General features: G+C 40.1%; 1 protein-coding gene and 1 long non-coding RNA gene across 2 annotated transcripts in view; one reads left to right on the plus strand and one right to left on the minus strand.

Moving 5' to 3' along the window:
* Window positions 1-11,634, plus strand: part of LOC135465833 (uncharacterized) — an 88,084-nt gene extending 76,450 nt beyond the window's left edge. Inside the window, exon 3 of the long non-coding RNA XR_010444071.1 lies at window positions 11,580-11,634. This is a non-coding gene — a long non-coding RNA (uncharacterized LOC135465833). The remainder of the gene's footprint in view (window positions 1-11,579) is intronic.
* Window positions 4,196-19,587, minus strand: LOC135465831 (uncharacterized). The gene is made up of 7 exons (XM_064743187.1): window positions 19,448-19,587; window positions 16,762-16,964; window positions 16,340-16,501; window positions 14,318-14,519; window positions 12,931-13,126; window positions 11,603-11,778; window positions 4,196-9,940 (listed from the first exon to the last, which is right to left on the minus strand). The coding sequence occupies exons 2-7, from the start codon at window positions 16,933-16,935 to the stop codon at window positions 9,882-9,884; spliced, it is 969 nt and encodes a 322-aa protein (XP_064599257.1). The 5' UTR covers window positions 16,936-16,964; window positions 19,448-19,587; the 3' UTR covers window positions 4,196-9,881.
* Between the last annotated feature and the right edge of the window lie 803 nt (window positions 19,588-20,390).

The following is a 20,390-nucleotide window of genomic DNA, read 5'->3' on the forward strand; positions in this document are numbered from 1 at the left end:
TCCAAAGCACTCGTGATTGCTAAAGCGAGGCATTCATGGGAGCTTCAGACTCAGTTCGACTGTTGCCTCGGGTCTAAAGCACTCGTGTTTGCTAAAGCGCGGCATACATGGGAGCTTCAGACTCAGTTCGACTGTTGCCTGGGGTCTAAAGCACTCGTGTTTGCTAAAGCGCGGCATACATGGGAGCTTCAGGCTCAGTTCGACCGTTGCCTCGGGTCTAAAGCACTCGTGATTGCTAAAGCGCGGCATACATGGGAGCTTCAGACTCAGTTCGACTGTTGCCTGGGGTCTAAAGCACTTGTGTTTGCTAAAGCGCGGCATACATGGGAGCTTCAGACTCGGTTCGACTGTTGCCTGGGGTCTAAAGCACTCGTGATTGCTAAAGCGCGGCATACATGGGAGCTTCAGACTCGGTTCGACTGTTGCCTCGGGTCTAAAGCACTCGTGTTTGCTAAAGCGCGGCATACATGGGAGCTTCAAACTCAGTTCGACTGTTGCCTGGGGTCTAAAGCACTCGTGTTTGCTAAAGCGCGGCATACATGGGAGCTTCAGACTCAGTCCGACTGTTGCCTGGGGTCTAAGCGCTCGTGATTGCTAAAGGGCGACATACATGGGAGTTTGAGACTCGGTTCGACTGTTGACTCGGGTCTAAAGCGCTCGTGTTTGCTAAAGCGCAACATACATGGGAGCTTGAGACAGTCCGACTGTTGCCTCGGGTCTAAAGCGCTCGTGTTGGCTAAAGCGCGGCATACATGGGAGCTTCAGACTCAGTCCGACTGTTGCCTTGGGTGTAAAGCACTCGTGTTTGCTAAAGCGCGATGTACATGGGAGCTTCAGACTCAGTTCGACTGTTGCCTGGGGTCTAAAGCACTCGTGTTTGCTAAAGCGCGGCATACATGGGAGCTTCAGACTCAGTTCGACTGTTGCCTGGGGTCCAAAGCACTCGTGATTGCTAAAGCGAGGCATTCATGGGAGCTTCAGACTCAGTTCGACTGTTGCCTCGGGTCTAAAGCACTCGTGTTTGCTAAAGCGCGGCATACATGGGAGCTTCAGACTCAGTTCGACTGTTGCCTGGGGTCTAAAGCACTCGTGTTTGCTAAAGCGCGGCATACATGGGAGCTTCAGGCTCAGTTCGACCGTTGCCTCGGGTCTAAAGCACTCGTGATTGCTAAAGCGCGGCATACATGGGAGCTTCAGACTCAGTTCGACTGTTGCCTGGGGTCTAAAGCACTTGTGTTTGCTAAAGCGCGGCATACATGGGAGCTTCAGACTCGGTTCGACTGTTGCCTGGGGTCTAAAGCACTCGTGATTGCTAAAGCGCGGCATACATGGGAGCTTCAGACTCGGTTCGACTGTTGCCTCGGGTCTAAAGCACTCGTGTTTGCTAAAGCGCGGCATACATGGGAGCTTCAAACTCAGTTCGACTGTTGCCTGGGGTCTAAAGCACTCGTGTTTGCTAAAGCGCGGCATACATGGGAGCTTCAGACTCAGTCCGACTGTTGCCTGGGGTCTAAGCGCTCGTGATTGCTAAAGGGCGACATACATGGGAGTTTGAGACTCGGTTCGACTGTTGACTCGGGTCTAAAGCGCTCGTGTTTGCTAAAGCGCAACATACATGGGAGCTTGAGACAGTCCGACTGTTGCCTCGGGTCTAAAGCGCTCGTGTTGGCTAAAGCGCGGCATACATGGGAGCTTCAGACTCAGTCCGACTGTTGCCTTGGGTGTAAAGCACTCGTGTTTGCTAAAGCGCGATGTACATGGGAGCTTCAGACTCAGTCCGACTGTTGCCTCGGGTCTAAAGCGCTCGTGATTGCTAAATGGCGACATACATGGGAGCTTGAGACTCGGTTCGACTGTTGCCTCGGGTCTAAAGCGCTCGTGTTTGCTAAAGCGCGGCATACATGGGAGCTTCAGACTCAGTCCGACTGTTGCCTTGGGTGTAAAGCACTCGTGTTTGCTAAAGCGCGATGTACATGGGAGCTTCAGACTCAGTCCGACTGTTGCCTGGGGTCTAAGCGCTCGTGATTGCTAAAGGGCGACATACATGGGAGTTTGAGACTCAGTTCGACTGTTGCCTGGGGTCTAAAGCACTCGTGTTTGCTAAAGCGCGACATACATGGGAGCTTGAGACAGTCCGACTGTTGTCTCGGGTCTAAAGCGCTCGTGTTTGCTAAAGCGCGGCATACATGGGAGCTTCAGACTCAGTCCGACTGTTGCCTCGGGTCTAAAGCACTCGTGTTTGCTAAAGCGCGACATACATGGGAGCTTCAGACTCAGTTCGACTGTTGCCTGGGGTCTAAAGCACTCGTGTTTGCTAAAGCGCGGCATACATGGGAGCTTTAGACTCAGTTCAATTGTTGCCTTGGGTCTAAAGCGCTCGTGTTTGCTAAAGCGCGGCATACATGGGAGCTTCAGACTCAGTTCAACTGTTGCCTCGGGTCTAAAGCACTCGTGTTTGCTAAAGCGCGATGTACATGGGAGCTTCAGACTCAGTCCGACTGTTGCCTCGGATCTAAGCGCTCGTGATTGCTAAAGGGCGACATACATGGGAGCTTGAGACTCGGTTCGACTGTTGCCTCGGGTCTAAAGCGCTCGTGTTTGCTAAAGCGCGACATACATGGGAGCTTGAGACAGTCCGACTGTTGCCTCGGGTCTAAAGCGCTCGTGTTTGCTAAAGCGCGGCATACATGGGAGCTTCAGACTCAGTCCGACTGTTGCCTCGGGTCTAAAGCACTCATCTTTGCTAAAGCGCGGCATACATGGGAGCTTCAGACTCAGTTCAATTGTTGCCTTGGGTCTAAAGCGCTCGTGTTTGCTAAAGCGCGACATACAGGGGGGCTTCAGGCTCAGTTCAACTGTTGTCTCGGGTCTAAAGCGCTCGTGTTTGCTAAAGCGCGGCATACATGGGAGCTTCAGAATCAGTTCGACTGTTGCCTGGGGTCTAAAGCACTCGTGTTTGCTAAAGCGCGATGTACATGGGAGCTTCAGACTTTCAACTGTTGCCTGGGGTCTAAAGCACTCGTGTTTGCTAAAGCGCGGCATACATGGGAGCTTCGACTCAGTTCAATTGTTGCCTTGGGTCTAAAGCGCTCGTGTTTGCTAAAGCGCAACATACAGGGGGGCTTCAGGCTCAGTTCAACTGTTGTCTCGGGTCTAAAGCGCTCGTGTTTGCTAAAGCGCGGCATACAGGGGGGCTTTAGGCTCAGTTCAACTGTTGTCTCGGGTTCTAAAGCACTCGTGTTTGCTAAAGCGCGGCATACATAGGAGCTTCAGACTCAGTTCAATTGTTGCCTTGGGTCTAAAGCGCTCGTGTTTGCTAAAGCGCGACATACAGGGGGCTTCAGGCTCAGTTCAACTGTTGTATCGGGTCTAAAGCGCTCGTGTTTGCTAAAGCGCGGCATACATAGGAGCTTCAGACTCAGTTCGACTGTTGCCTCGGGTCTAAAGCACTCGTGTTTGCTAAAGCGCAACATACAGGGGAGCTTCAGACTCAGTCCGACTGTTGCGTCCGGTCAACGCAACTGGAGCTGTATTCCAGTCGTTGCATGTTTGCCGGTACAATCCGAAGTCGTTCGGGAATAAACTACTTGCAAGAACTTCGAACTAATTTTGAGTTGAACTGAGTCGCGTTGTAAAAAGTTTTCCAGTATGCCCAGCAATACATGTAACCAAATAGTTCGGTTGTGTTGACGCTTGCCATGCGTCGCGAACAACGGAACTGTATTCCTTTATTTTCATTCATATTTATACAGTCGCATTCGATACGTCACATATTATGAAAATACTTTTCATTTTTGATTTATTTCATTGGTGTTTCACGCAGCACTCGTGAATATTTATAGCATGAGCTGGGGCCACTTTCACGAAACTTCGTAAATTAATTTTTCGTAACTTTTCCCGTAAATGACGTCGTCTTATGCCACCATAACCCAGACAACATCTTTTGCGAAAAAAGTTTTGAGAAATATGACTTAAGAAGTTTTCTGAAAGAGGCCCCTGGACTTACACTCACAGCAATCACATTTGGTGAGAGGTTCCTGGGCCATTGTGCTGCACTAACACTTATCACCAGGGTACTGAGGTCCCCGTTACACTTCTGACATAATTTCCGGGGTAGGCCTACTTCAGAATCAAATAAGTCCAACAAACACGGTACGGTACGTATTTCAACTTCGTGATTTTATTCAGTGGTCCTTAATAATCTTCATTAAAAACATTGTGATCGATAAAACTGATATACATGTATATCTATAAACATATATGTATTTACTGAATAAAGATTGTTCAACATTTCACACAAAAAAAAAACCTTTTTCAACAACAAACTTACCGTTAACACATCGGAAAAGAAAAACCTTTGAGCAAACTTGACGCAGCCAAAAGCAGTTTGCAAGCAAGAAGTATATACGGTACTGAAAATTCCTGTATACATGGATCATAATGAAAACTTACTACCAACTACAGTATATGTATAGAACCATCGGTGATAAGCCTGACCATGCATGCAATCATATGGAATTGCCCATCACCACACGGATCCGTTACTGGTGTGACAAACCGATCTCCATAATGTAACCATTGACCTGAAACCTGCCCTCATTCATGATTTCAGATTGGGTGCGTGGAGGTGGTTTCATCGAATTTCGATTTATTTATTTATTTGATTGGTTGTATTTTACCCCGCACTCAGGAAATATTTCATTTATACGACGGCAGCCAGCATTACGGTGGCGGGAAACCGGGCAGAGTCCAGGGTAAACCCACGACCATCCGCAGGTTACTGCAAGACCTTCCCACTTACTGGGCTTGAACTCAAGACGACCACATTGGTGAGAGGCTCCTCGGTTATTGCGCCGTGCTGTCGTGCTAACCACCTTGGCCACGGAGGCCCCCATCGAACTTTGAGCATCAAGCTCCAACTATTTTGTTTTGTAAAAATGACAAGTCTTGGACTAAGTCAAAATGGCTTAATTTGAAGCAGGAACCAGGGCCCGTATTTATCAAGCAACTTATGTCATAAATTGCAAGTCCTTAAAAAGCTAAAACCAGAAAAGAAAAGAACCCAAACTGTGGTTAGTACATTGTGCTAGTCCAAATTTTACACTTTCTAGAGCAAAGCATTTTATTTTCTTATGTAAACGTCTTTAAAACGTGGAGATAAGTACGGGCCCAGATTTTCCAGAAAATCATAAGCTGTTGAAGTATTGTGTCGGTTACTTCTAAGGCACTAGTTGCGCCAGGCCTACATACCTTGTACATTCATTCATCCGTGTACGGCTGAGGTTATTTACATGTACCATGGCCAGAAATATAAAGTGAACATTATTATATAATGTATTATATAATACTTTCATATGGTATTATTACCCAAATAAAGTGTGAAATTTACCAATAATTTACTGATTTATGCATATACAGTAGATAGCAATAGGCACTATATTTTTAGATCCCACATCACATGAAGCTTGCACTTTATGTCGTGTCATTTTTATATTAAGTATACGGAGAAGGTGATTGAATTTGTAATATCAAATGTGCAAATGCTTTTCTGTTTTATGTAGCTGTAGTTATGGCATTGAGATGTGTAATATTATCTTGAGAAGATTATACAACATAGCTGCACAATGCATAGTCAAATGATAACAAGGCCGCACGTGGCTTTGGATTCAAATGATAAAAGAGACCCTCATGGCACAGAGTCCGTTGATAAGAGGTCATCAATTGACAATGAGTTAAATTGCATCAGATCAAATGATAACAGGTCATCACATAATATAGAGTTAAATGATAACAGGACTGCAATGGCATAGAGACAAATCTCAGATAGCCTTGTCTTGAGTCAAATTATGGTTGGCATCACATGACATAAGAGTCAAATGATCATAGGCAAGAGTCAAAGGATAACACGACAGCAAATGGCATGGCGTCAAACATCAATAAGGATGTATATGTATACGGAGAAGGCGATGGAATTTGTTACATGAAATGCGCAAATGCTTTTCTGTTTTATAAAGCTGTAGTTGTAGTATTGAGATGTGTAATATTATTTTGAGAAGATTCTCATTAACACACAATCACAGACCAGAAAGCTTTTTTTTCTTGCACGTGTACACATGAATTTGCATAGGTACATTTTATTCAAGAATGACCTTTTGTCAAGTGTTTAAAAAGCCACAGAACCGTTCAATAAGAAGACTGCAACGTGATTTGGACTCAACTAATATCAACAGTCAAAAGGATAACTTGGCCGTGCATGGCATAGGGTCAACAGATAGCAGGGCTGCACATAGCATTGAGTCAAAAGATATCAAGGCCGCATATGGCATAGAGTCAAAAGACAGCAGGGCCGTACATGGCATAGAGTCAAAAGATAACGGGGCCGCACAAGGAAGAGAGTCAAAAGATAACGGCCACACATGGCACAGAGTCAAAGGATAACAGGGTCGCACATGGCATAGAGTCAAAAGATAGCAGGGTCACATATGGCATAGTCAAAAGCTAAGGCCACACATGACAAAGAGTCAAAAGATAATAGGGCCACAAATGGCACAGTCAAAAAATAACAGGGCAGCACATGGCATAAGGTCAACAGATAACAGGGCATCACATGATATACAGTGTACATTGTGTAGTCAAATGACAACAGGGCCATACACAACATGAGAGTCAAAAGATAACATGGCCACACATACACTGTAGCATCAGAGTCAAATGATAACAGCGTACAACATGGTATAGAGTTAAATGATAACATGGCTGCATGCTGCATCAGAGTCAAATAAAAAGGCATCACATGACAGAGTTAAATAATAATCAGGCCACACACAGCACCAGTCAAACGATAGCATGCCACAGAGTCAAAGGGTAACAGGGTCGCACATGGCATAGAGTGACACGATAAGATGGCCATATACGGCATAAATTAAAAAAACAACATGGCTGCACAAGGCATAGTCAAATGGTAACAAGGCTGCACGTGGCTTTGGATTCAAATGATAACAGAGACCCTCGTGGCGTAGAGTCAATTGATGGCAGAGCATCATTTGACAATGAGTTAAATTATAACATTGCATCAGATCAAATGGTAACAGGTCATCACATAATATACAGTTAAATGATAACAGGGCCGCACATGGCATAGAGACAAATCTCAGATAGCCCGGCATCACATGGCCTAGAGTCAAATTATGGTGGCATCACAATACATAGAGTCAAATGCTCATAGGCAAGAGTCAAAGGATAACAGGACAGCAAATGGCATGCAGTCAAACATCAATAAGAATCAAAGGATACGATAACAGCAAATGGCAATGTGTCAAAGAATAACATGTTTTTAAAGGGAATAGTTATAAAACAAGGAACAAAGCCACACCCAAATTGGCCACAAACTTTTACTTGTCATAAGTGTTTGAAATGGAGTGTACATGTACTTTCAACTGGGGTTTGTTTTCCCCGATAGAGTACAAGTCACATGATCTTTTCTTTCATGCTGAACTATATGTGCAAGTAGGAGAAAGACTACTAACAAAACTTATATGAAACACTAAAAACAAACACGACTTCCTGAGAGTACGAAAAATCAGGCAAACCTTGCAAATGTACCCGTCAAAAGAACATGGAAAATGCAGAATATACAGGCTAACAAAAACAAACGGAAAAGTCCAAATAACACAACCCTGGCTAACACATAAATTTATGCCAAACACCTATGTAAACTGAGAACACACAAAACACAGAACAGTGTCCAACATGGGGCCAGACTTGACCTAGCTATACAAAGTTTCTGACAGGGATTTTTTTCTCACGATCCAATTCAAATAAATTTTTGATAAAAGTCTTGAGATGCAGAAAATGAGACAGTACTCTCCTTATACAGAGGCCCGTAGACGTAGGTCTACTCAACGGCTCGTTTTACATCGTCTGTCATGGAAATAGCACTGACAGATGTACACGTACATTAAAATATCTACAAAAGGTATATGTACAAATACTGGGGCCGATTTCAAAAAGCTATTTCTGACTAAAGTAAAAATTTGAAATCTTCCCAAAACGCTAATTTTTTGGTACTGAAAGTTTAAATTTGGGCACATTTGGTGTAACATAACGCTGGTGAGGTGGACAAAAAATTTTACTTTATAAAACCGAAAAAAAGCTTTAAGATCGTGTTTCAAATTTTGACTTAAGTCAGACACGTCTTTGCGCCAATCGGTTCCTGATCTCTAACAATATATATATGAACATATATGTTTTTGTTTATACAAAAGAGAGTAAACAACACATTTGTTCCACATAGCCTACAACAAAAAAGCAGGTACAAAATGACAGGATTGTACAGAGTTTAAATGCTTTCAGGCTACCATGCCATACGCCTACTTTAATGAGACCAGTCAATATATTACTAGTACAATGTATTCAAAATATACGCTAGTTAATGTTTCAGGATTTAACGGCAGTTTTTGTTATGTAACCTGCTACCGCTGAACCTTATTTCTTCACGAGTCGAATCTCAGAAATGCAGGATGCGAAATAACACTTTTATCACTGAAGGGAATTTTAATAGTTCATCTTTATACAACTCATAAAAGCATATCTAACAAGTAAACAAACTCGGTATTTTTTATCTGTAGAAATCTATAGAATAGCATGAAATGATATTATTTGGGGAGGTAAACGTACCGGCCGGTGTGTTGCATGACACACTCGACACACTTGTTGCTTGAAAGGTCATCTCTATTTAATACATGTATGTATATTTGCACATGGCCAAAAAAAATCCCGTTAACACGTCTTTCATAGAACTAAATTTTTATCTCCTATATGACCTTGAAAATATATATTAAAATCTTACTTCTACTGGTTGGGACAGTTGCGAGGGCAGCTCTACCGGTTGTGTTGTCACGTTTTGTATTCACTTTCTAAACTACATGATGCTTTATCTTGTTTTATATATACTGATGCATGTTTTGATTGGACTCTGAAGTACATTTCCTATATATTGTTTTTTCTGTGAGGCTTTCAGGGAGTTTCATAGCAAACTGACAGAGCTACTTGCGATAAACAAAGATACGTGAATACGTTATTATGAGGTCAAGGTCACTGAAAATCAACAGGGTTATATATAAAAACTTAACGTGGCTCACTTAGGATGAGGTAAAAATTTAAAATTTGAGATGAGATTTACACCAAAATAACCTAATATTACGATCAGGTAATATCTCTTACAAGAAAATGATTCATATTTGTATAAAAATAAATTTACAAAGGTGATGACACATGTACATGTGTATCAAAGCAAACGGCAAATTAATTATAACATTTATATACAAATCTTATAAAAAAATCTTTTGAGAACAGAACAGATTATAAATCTAAGACAGGTTATATGTACATATAATCGTAAAAGTGCCATCTTGTCACTGGCTGGATAATAGAAGCCTGAATTATAACAGGCTCTACCTGACATTCTTATCCTGCATGATCTTGCAGAGTAGCCTCCCTTCGTCACACAACAGCCAATCACGTGCTTAGTGCAGGTATATCCTTGCTTCACTGCCAGGTGACACCATTTTATTTTGTGTTTTACACGAGAGCCCACACTAAAAATTCCGAATATAGAATAAAAATAAAACGGAAAATCCACCTTTTTATTTGGTCTAATCTTGACAGTATTATAAATTTCTAGTTTTTTAATTACAGCTTTACGATCATTTAAAATAACCTTCCACAGGCAAAATCGCTGGGATTTATTCCAAAGTAGATGATTTTCCAGTTTAATTTTTGTTTAAAATCTCCTCTGACACTGATGAAAAATGTATTCACTCCGTAAAACGACAATTTAAATTGGTGTGACCTTAAGACAAAGGGGTAGAGGTAGGAGGCTATTAAGCTGTGGTGTATTTCCGTGTTTGAGCGGGATCAGGGGACAACGAAGTGCCTTCCTCTACACAACAAAACAGAAAAAAATACACAATAATTAGCATGCAGACAAAGCCATGTAGATGAAGAGGACAAAGAAAAACACTAGAAAGTTCCACAAATATTCACAACAGCAGACAAAAGTAAGTTAAAAGTAAACAATGTTTTCAAGAGGTAAGTGTGATTGCTGAGGTAGCAGAATGTTTGCCTTTTGTTTTCGCTAACTACTCACTGACTGGTTATAGTACAATGTTATTACAAGTGCAAATGCATCAGAATGGCCATTCTGCAAATTTTAAGGACGTGCTATGATGCAATTTATTGATTTCGAGGTTTTAAAAGATCATAAAGCTTAATATTAATTATAAAGATTAGCTGTGGTAAATTTAAGGCAAACCATTGGTATTTTTCTTTCAAAAACAAAGAGTGCACATGTAGGTGTAAACTGCCATAAAAGAAAAGAAAAGGGAGGGCAAAACTGATTTAAACTAAGGACAACTTCAAAAAATAACGGCCGTAAGTGGGAAAGTCTGCCAGCAACCTGCGGATGGTCGTGGGTTTCCCCCAGGCTCTGCCCGGTTTCCACCCACCATAATGCTGGCCGCCGTCGTATAAATGAAATATTCTTGAGTACGGCGTAAAACACCAACCAAATAAATAAATAAATTCAAAAAATTAAAGGGAGAAAACTTATGCTTGAATTACTGGGATGTGGGATGACCCAGTTATCTACCCCTGGGTATGACTACTTCTGCAGTCAGCTCAGTCCCAGACTAGTCTATAATTACTACACTTCAGAGATCTAAAGCCAGATCCTAATGGATAATATCATGTCTAGGAATTTCTTCTATTTATTTATCTGGTCAGAGTTTATCACTGTACAAACTATCTAGGTCAAAAAGATGTAGTTAACAGCCCCTTTCTATAATGATGGTTCAGAAACCAAGCAGAATATTAAAGAGAATTTGCAGGTAGTTATTTAAGGACCATTTAGGGTGCCCTCAGAAGTGAAATAAATCTGTTGAAAACAGATGGGCTACTTCTGATTGGAACCCTAGCTGATATTGTCGTAATAAGAGAAAAAAATTTCCATATTACAGATCAAATCTGTACAAAATACCGATGATCAAGTTGCATCCCTGTGGAGATTTTCTTTTTGCTGCCATAATAAGATAAAACAAATCTACATAGGGCAGAACCTTTTGAGAGGAGTTACATTCCTTAAAGGACCTGTTTCATCTGCAGAACATCTGGAAGTAGATAACAACTACTGCAGGAGTTTCGGGCATTTTGCCGTAACAAGAAATACGAATCTGCATGTTACTGCTGATTCTAAGATGAGTTACTGCCCTTTGGGACATTGGATGATGCTGCCATAATAGGAAATATAAATCTGCATATTAATTTTTGGAGATGAGCTGCTGCTATTAAGAGAGCTTGCGTAAGCCCTGTCGTACTAAGAGAAACAAATCTGCATATTAATGCACATTTTGAGATAGGTTACTGACATTCTTGGCCTTGGTCAATGCTGCTGTAAGAGGAAATACAAATCTGCATATTATTTTCATTACAGAGTATTTTGAGATGGGTCACTACCGTTCGGGAACTTGGTTGAGATGCTGCCATAGAAGGAAATACAAATCTGCATATTATTTTCATTACAGAGTATTTTGAGAAGGGTCACTACCATTAGGGGAGCTCGTCGACAATTCAGGGGCAGCGGATTCGACGTCCAGGTGGTTGTAAAGTGGGAATTCGCAGCAAACCACACACTTGACACACTGTGGCAGTTTAGCATAGACAGGCGGAGGGAAAGGGATGAGGGCTGCTGTCCTTCTCTTGTACTCAACATACGCAGGTTGTCTGTTAGAAACGGAAAAAATGCCACAAATATGTATTCTCTTGCACCGTTACTTATATTCTTGGTTGTGGTGTAATCCATGTGATGACTGTCATTTTTATTAGTGGTGGATAATGAACGGCTCGGAGAAAACCACAGATGTTTTGGCATGTTACTGATGAACTTTGTCACATGAGAAGTATGTTCTATTGGTGCAAAGCAAGTGGCCTCCAATGAACTTTGTCTTTGACCACAAAAGACAGCACTGGCTACACTGCCAGCAACTTGTGGATGTTCGTGGGTTTCACCCAGGCTCTGCCTGGTTTGCTCCCACCATAATGTTGGCCGCCACTGTATGCCAGTAAAATATTTTTGAGTATGGCGTAAAACACCAATCAAATTAATAAATAAATTTCGTGACTGCGTAAGGAATCAACCTACAAATCCCCTGAAGAAACTTACTGCTCATATCTCCAATTAATTTACAACAAATCAATGCCCGGACCATTTGAGTGAGTGAGTGCTTGGGGTTTAACATCTTACTTAATTTATCAGTCATATGATGACGATGCACCATTTGAGGACACTTACTTTCCACACCTCTTCTTAAACGAAAAGATGTCTAAAAATCAAAGTAGGCATCACTAAACAGACCACTTGAAACTATGCATAAACATCAATTCATTTATTTTCTTAGATATTTGTGAAAAAAGTTCAAGGCGTTCAAACATTTGAATTCTTAGGTGGGCTTTAAGGGCCACAGTATCAAAGGCTGACATCGCATGAAGTTTATCCAGCTTGAATCACTACACTGAATGTTGGAATAACTCTTTTACCTATTAGTAAAAGATTACTGATATAGTGTTCCCAAAAATTCATTCCTTCTGCTGAACATCAGGAAAAAAAAGGTGATGTGACGTCAGAGTTCCTAGATACCATCAGTATGGTTTGGTCTTTCAATATTTGAATGCCTTTTAACACTTTTAAAAAAATCTGAAAAAATAATTGAATGTATTTTTACGCAGTGTCTGTATGATGAACCTTGCTTCATATTTTAGCTTTCTTTTACTTTAATAAATGACCAGTCCATTTAAGAATTACTTGAGAAAACTTACTGCCCACATCTCTCGTCAAAATATAATGAATCAATCCATTGATCACATGAGGAAACTTACTGGCCATATCTCTCGTCTGCTGTTTTCTCCAGGGGTGGGATTCCACTCAGGAAGAGGAGAATGGTCAGTATGAAGATGGGACTAAGGACAGCCGCCCACTGACCATACGTTAGAACATTTACACTCATCACAAAAATCCCCAGCCACAGGAAAATCTCACCGAAGTAGTTTGGATGCCGGGATATTGACCATAAACCTGTATGGCACAATACATACATACAATGCTGCATTATTACCCTATTTCCTCAACCTTTTCACATATGTAACAGCAACTTTCAGTGCCATTTATACACATTTTTAAGTTGCTTTCAGAGGCAAAACTACACTGGTTGGATTGGCCAATTTCTGAGCTTCACAAAGAGTGTAATTTTACCAGTGCACACAGAATAAACTTGATTAAACACCCTGCAAACAAGTGAAAAGGTTAAAGGATTACTGTATGTATCTTTCTTGAGCCTGGAAGATATTATAATAGCATTATTCAGGGTAAATAGGCCACAAAATTAAAGCTTTGCTACAAATTAAAAGGTTTAAAATGCATATGCATATTTACAGCATATGTAATCTTTATTTATTAACGGTACAGTCCAGGGTGAAAAATTACAAAACAATGTTTGCTCAGATTTCTACATTAACTGAAAAAGAAATTGTCAAGCCTGCCCTTGAAGACTAAAATTCTGAAGACCATCTATAGCTTCTATACAGGAAAAAAGTAACGGAAACTACTCTATTTCACCTGAAGTTTATCACTTTTTGAGAGACACATTTTGCTAGATTCTTCCATTACATTTTTTTTATTAAGTTTGATTAATGTCTTATCAGACAATCACTTTCTGAGAGATGCATTTTGCTAGATTCTACCATTACTTTTTTTTTATTAAGTTTGATTAATGTCTTTTCAGACAAACTTAAGCATTCAGGCATCAGATGTATAATTTTAAGACCTTTATGTGCTTTTGAAAGCGAATTTTTTACATACCAAACATTAGGTGAAATACTACTGGCATTAGCAGCTAATACAGTGTGTATAATATTAACACCTTTATGTGCTTTTGAAAGCGCATTTTTTACATACCAAACATTAGGTGAAATACTACTGGCATTAGCAGCTAATACAGTGTGTATAATATTAACACCTTTATGTGCTTTTGAAAGCGCATTTTTTACATACCAAACATTAGGTGAAATACTATTGGCATTAGCAGCTAATACCGTGTGAATAATTTAAGAACTGCCATCAGTCATAGCAGAACTAACCATTAAAGGAGTTGTTACTAAATCCCCCATTTTTACTCCTTTCGTAATACCTCTTGAGTGATTTACATTAAAATAGTACTATGACGAAAAAACAAGTGATTGCTTTGCCTGAAGGTTTCTAGCCTCTTACCTTTGTCACACCATTTTCCTTTATTTTCAATGTTGTTTCTGAAGAAGAACTTTTGAAAGTCTGCCACCGTTTCACAAAGAAGCCCAAGGGCAAAGACAATGATGCCGACTATGTCTGCTGCAGTCAGGGTGGGCTGAATGGGGGCAGAGACAGGAGCGTTGATGAATATCACAGGGAGGCTCACTGTGAATACCCACACAGCCTGAAAGTCATGAAAAAAAGAAAAGTCAAATGAACAAAAAGCAAACATACTCAGCCAATATAAAGTTTCCTCTCCTTGTGACAAATTATTGAGTTCTCTCAGCATGTATGTACCAGAAATGTCCTGATTATAAAGATTATTCCTATGTTCCTATGTTATACAGTCAATGAAAACCGGTACCTCTATGTTACTGTACTGATTTTATACTTGAGACTAATGAAAGAGTAAGTGAAAATACATCAGGCAGACTGCGGAAACACACTGTAAAATTAGTTCATGGGAATATACTGTGTTGTTAGAAACCTTATTACATACATGTATATGTGGCCCAAAAGTGTTCTGACAACTAGGAAGATTTACATGATACAAAACCCATATCTATTTCTTTCTTTCTGTTTAATGTTCAGCGTTGAATTCAGTGATATTTCAGTGTGTAATGGAAGAGGAAACCAGGCAGAGACCATTGGAAACCAGAGACAAAGGGAAACCAATCAGAGACATAGGGAAACCAGAGGAGAGAGGGAAAAACAGGTAGAGACAGGGGAAATCAGATAGAGACAAAGAAAGGGGCAGAGGGAAACCAATCAGAGACAGAGGAAAACCAGAGGAGGGAAAACCAGGGATGACGGGGAAACCAGGAAGAGACAGAGTGAAACCCAGCAGAGGCAGAGAGAAACTCAGTAGTTGGAGACCAGTCAGAGACTGGGGAAACCAGGCAGACAGGGGGAAGCCTGGCAAAGACAGGGTAGATGAGGTGGCAAAAGGATATCAGGTAAAAACAGAAATAAAGAAGACAGAGATAGAAGGAAACCAGGCAGAGACAGAAAGACACTAGGTAAAGATAAGGGGAAAAGAGCAGAGATTGGGGGAAACCAAGAAGAGAAAAAGAGGACTCATGGAGAGACGGAGGAAACCAGGCAGACAGAGGGAAAGCAGGAAGAGACAAAGGGATACCATGAAGACAAGCGTGGACCAGGCAGTAACACAGGGAAACCAGACAGAGACAGGTGAAGTTTTTCTGATAAGAAAATGATCCACCTTCACAAAACACATCTGTGACCCCATAAGAAAGATGAATCAATCTAAATCAAGCAAAATGTGTTCTATGAAAAATGATACACTTTACAGTAGCAGACATGAACGTACTGGAGTCTAACACTCATTTAATACAATGTTATGACTCTGTACATGCAACTTCCATTTAGAATAAATCCCTTACTGAGATCATTTCTACAAAATGCAAAAGATTACTGTAATTCTTCAAACTTTTCAAATGTTTGAAAAGTGTTCATCTAAGGATATTCTGAAGGCATTAATCTGTGTAGACTGATAAAATTATACTTTTTGTGAAGCCCTGAAATTGGCCAATCCAACCAATGTAGTTTTGACTCCAAAATCAGATTAAAAATGAGCATAAATTGCACTGAAAGTTGCTCTTTCGTATGTGAAAAGATTGAAGAATTAGGGTACGCACTTCATGGCCTGCAATGTTGGTACATGGTTATGTATTAAAAAGCATAAGCCCTTACTTATAACATTTCTGTATCAAGAATTACATCATATGTTCACCTGTGTTGACACTATCTTTGTACAAAAATTATATTTTATATTTACCTAGCTCTACATATGTGTATTATACGCTTCTGTTACTCTATATGCATCCCTGTTATCAGACCTGTAAGTGGGCTCCTGGCCTGTTGGCTCTGAATATTAATAAACCATAAACCAACCATAAACAGATATCAGAACTGGATGTGTGGAGTTAAAAGTTAAGTCAGACATCAAAAGATGGCCATGAAAAATCAATGTAACCCTCATACCTGGAAAACCCAGAAGCCCAGGAATCTGCAGAAATTTTCCCTTGTTCCATCAAAGCGCTTGTCAGATCCAATTTTGATGATTCTATAAAACAAATATCCTGAGAGTCGAAAGCCCCATAATATCACAAATATGGTGACAATTATCTGCCGTGTTGCATATGTCTGCAAAAGAAAAGAGGAAGAGCATGTTCAATCATGTTTAAATGTCTCTGCAAATGTCACTTTAGACTTGAATCCATTGAAAAAGTTGAAAAAAAAAAAAAAAAAAAGGTTGTGAAATATTAACAATTGGTATCAGCATGTACATTCTATATACATAACATGATTATTAATATTTATCGCAAACACTAAATACAGAAGTAAAAGATTATAAAATAAATATAACTGAACTTCTAAGGTAAGTGTGTGTCTAGGATATCTACCTGGGCCAGGCAAAATGTAAGGACAGCCAGCACAACAAAGTTGGTACCACCAGCAAAATCTGTGACTTTATCAAATTTACATCCACAAGCCACCAGAAAAAATGAGAACTGCATCCCGATTGTGACCAGAGCACATATCAGCAAGTTGTTCTCATCCCATGGAAAAACACGCATCTTTGTTCTGATTTTTCGTTTCCCGCAAGCTGGAAAGAAATGGAGAGAGTAAGAAATGGAGATTCATGAGTATGTACTAATACTTTAGGATGTTTACAATATTTATTTACCTGCCTATCAAAGACATTATCTCATTAAGCCCTAATGGTATGCACCTGGTGTTACTTCTTGTGTCAGCTTGCAGAATTGCACAAAATTGTAATGTGTGAATGGAGATTTGATACGTCATCTGCACGTCAAATATGAAATCGTGTTTCTCATATTTTCATGTGATTCCAAGATTTAACCCCTCGATGTGAAATTTAACTGGAGCTGCATTTTATCCCTACAATATTTATCAAGTAAAAAACCACTGCTGCATTTATATAAAAACTAGCTGTGAAAATCTTGCAAGCCATGTCCAGTGCAGACAGTGATGACACAGTGGTGACACAGTGGCATGGTGTCACAATAACACGGCATGGAATGCAATGTCATGAAGAACAAGGGTTATAAGAAACTCGTCAGCTCGCCAGTATTGGCTTCAGTTCAAATGACAGCCTAAGTTTCATAAAGATATGTTGAAAACTGATAACAGCTGACTCATACATAAAACCTTACTCTGAGGCTACATATACACATGTGAAGTGAATGTGAACACAACAAGTCCAAAACATGGTAATTTTTACCAAAACACATCAAAATCAAGTATAATGTTCACATCTTCAAACCAAGAAGTTTCATGAACATATTGTGAAAACTTTGACAACAGCTGACCCAATCAAAAAAGCTTATTTCCTAACCACAAGCTAAAAATGCAAATATCCCTAATTATTCAAAATGAGAAAATCCCCAAATCCTGTTGATCATTCCCACCAAGTTTCATAAAGATGATGTGAAAACCGTTGGAATATTTGACCCAAACATAAAAACCTTACTCTGGCCAACAAAACTGAATAGTACTGGCCAAGGTAAAATATCAATAAGCTGATAATTTGAATAAAAATACAAATATACCTAATTATTTAAAATTATTTATTTCATGAAGTCTTCAAAGCATGCCCATCATCAGATCCCCACCAACGTTTCAGCAAGATGGTGTAAAAACTGTGGCAACAGCTGACCCAAACAAAAAACCTTACCCTGGCCTAGCTACTATAATACTGGTTTGGATAAAATGGTTAAGTCCAAAACATGATGATTTGAGTAAAAATGCAAACATTCCTAATTTATAATAAATATAAACAAATGTCCAAATCATGTTCCCACCAAGCTTCATAAAAGTGATGTGAAAACTGTGAGACTAGCAGACCCAAACATAAAACACTTACTCAACTGATCCAAACAAAAAAACTTGGATACTTGGACACTGACACCCAGGCCAGCTCTAGCTGGCAAGTGTTTTTAAATAGCGGTATTTTAATCTGTCTCGGCCAATGGCAATCGAGAATCGCAGGTAAGGTATTGATAGTGACAGTGTAGTCAGACCACATATTACAAAGAAAGCACATGTGTTGCTATTTGAGAAATTAACTATGTGTTATTTTGATCAGCATTATATATTTTATTTATTAGCTTACTTTATTTTGTTGGTCTTTTATGCTTTACTGATCACTCCAGAATATAACATACTTTAAGGCTAGTGATTGTTGTTTCCCGTCTGAATATTCAACATTTTTCATAAGCATTATTTCACATATCTTTAATAATAATCTCACCTTTTGTGGCAATTTCTGGCAACAATTGATCAAAATAATGACATGACAGATAATGGCAGTCAAGAGACCAAGCAAAGCCCTTGGGGTATGTACCAGTCTACACATACATTAATTGCCAAGCACTTGACACACTCAAGGTCAAGGGATAGAGGTCTCCCACAACAACCCATATGGTCACTCAGCCAGTAAGGTCCTTTCAGTATTATGATGATTTCTGTTCCTGTCACTGCTGCGATAATGGTATTTATAATTGCTTTCACTCAATAACAAAGTCAAGCAGCTTAGCATTAGTTCATTATATGACAATGATGGGCGTACTTCAAAGTCCACATGAAATGATCTTTTTACAATTAAGCAATAGGTATAATGTCCACACCACATCTTTTCAGGTAGGCCTATGGCTTGTACTGCCCATAACATACATATTACTCTGGTAATGCTGAATCTGAAGAGCAAATGACAGGTAGACCATTGCATATATTTTTTCAGTTTCCTTCTTCGCTTCCTAACAGGTTACCATGGCAACACGCGGTTCGCAGCTCTAAGCGACGCGCCCTGAAGCATGCCATGGGCGTGATACAACAACATTTACAAACTGAAGGCCAACGTGCATCAGTACATGTAAATTCTAGGTTTACCTGTGACAGATCTATGTTCAGAGAATGCTTAACTCACGTATTGATTTCAAGTTTTTCCAGCTTCACATTATACAGTCGCGAAATACCTCAAACCGTGAAACGCTGAGTTGTTGTTGTTGTTGCACCTACAGCCCTACTGTCAGACAGTTACATTCTAAAAACAACGATGTAACTTACCTGTTTTCCGTGAGCATTTGACACTGCACCGATCTGTGTCCTAGGCCTTTAAACAATCCGATAAGCGTCGAATTTTCGTGATTATTACACAAAGGAGTTACATAAATTAATTTTCAAGTTTACATAACCACCAACGTCGTACACTGTGCACGATTCGGGTACACTGTCCAATTACAGTCGGCGCGCAGTAGTCACGTGCGCGTCCCAGTTTGTACCAAAACACATGTACATGTGACATATCTAGGTCATAGACCTACACTTATAGGCCATGGTTACATGGGTATGTAGGCCTACCGTCCTAACGTCCCATCTCAATGGGCATACCATGCGGTTCATATGCACTTGGGGTACTTCACTGTTTCTTCACCAGCCTTTTGGAAAAGTCAAGATAAGATCGAGTATGTTGTTCATTAGATGGTCTAACCATGTGAGAAAAAAAACCCCTCAATATTCATGCTAGAATTACATATATACTGGCTAAAACGAGTAGACCAGGTGTAGCAAAGTTTAGAAGAAATAGTTACACGATATAGTACAGATATATATTATATATATTAGCCTAACGGTGTAACATTGAAAGGCGTAGACCCCCTACAGCTTTGCGTTCATACTCTCCCTGTATAAAGTAGAACTTCATACATAAGCTGTGACTCCTTATATAATTATACTTAACCATATTATTCTGTGCAAATTGGATACCTCTCCAAGGATTCCCCAAAAGTGTTTGTGTAAAATATAAGGGGGACCTTTGGGGCCTGGTGGTCAGCGTGCCTGTGCAGTAGCCTACAATGATTCCGTCTTATCAAGTAGGCCTATAAAATATTCATAAACTGAATAAGTGAATCTGGTATTTCGTCACATAAAGTGTATCACACGAATGAAGTCGCTGTGAGTTCAAGTCCAGCTCATCCTGGTTTCCTCTCCGGATGCAACCTGCGGATGG

Source organism: Liolophura sinensis, chromosome 5 (assembly GCF_032854445.1).
Source record: "Liolophura sinensis isolate JHLJ2023 chromosome 5, CUHK_Ljap_v2, whole genome shotgun sequence".
Taxonomy (NCBI): Eukaryota; Metazoa; Mollusca; class Polyplacophora; order Chitonida; family Chitonidae; genus Liolophura; species Liolophura sinensis.

What these genes read in the sequence shown, in the direction of transcription:
- LOC135465831 (XM_064743187.1), bottom strand. Translation starts at nt 16,935, where the DNA reads ATGCGTGTTTTTCCATGGGATGAGAACAACTTGCTGATATGTGCTCTG. An exon ending in GCAGACGAGAGATATGGCCA is followed by an intron (nt 11,779 to 12,930) that starts GTAAGTTTCCTC and finishes CGTTTCTAACAG; the next exon opens with ACAACCTGCGTATGTTGAGT. An exon ending in GTCGACGAGCTCCCCTAATG is followed by an intron (nt 9,941 to 11,602) that starts GTAGTGACCCTT and finishes TTTGTTGTGTAG; the next exon opens with AGGAAGGCACTTCGTTGTCC.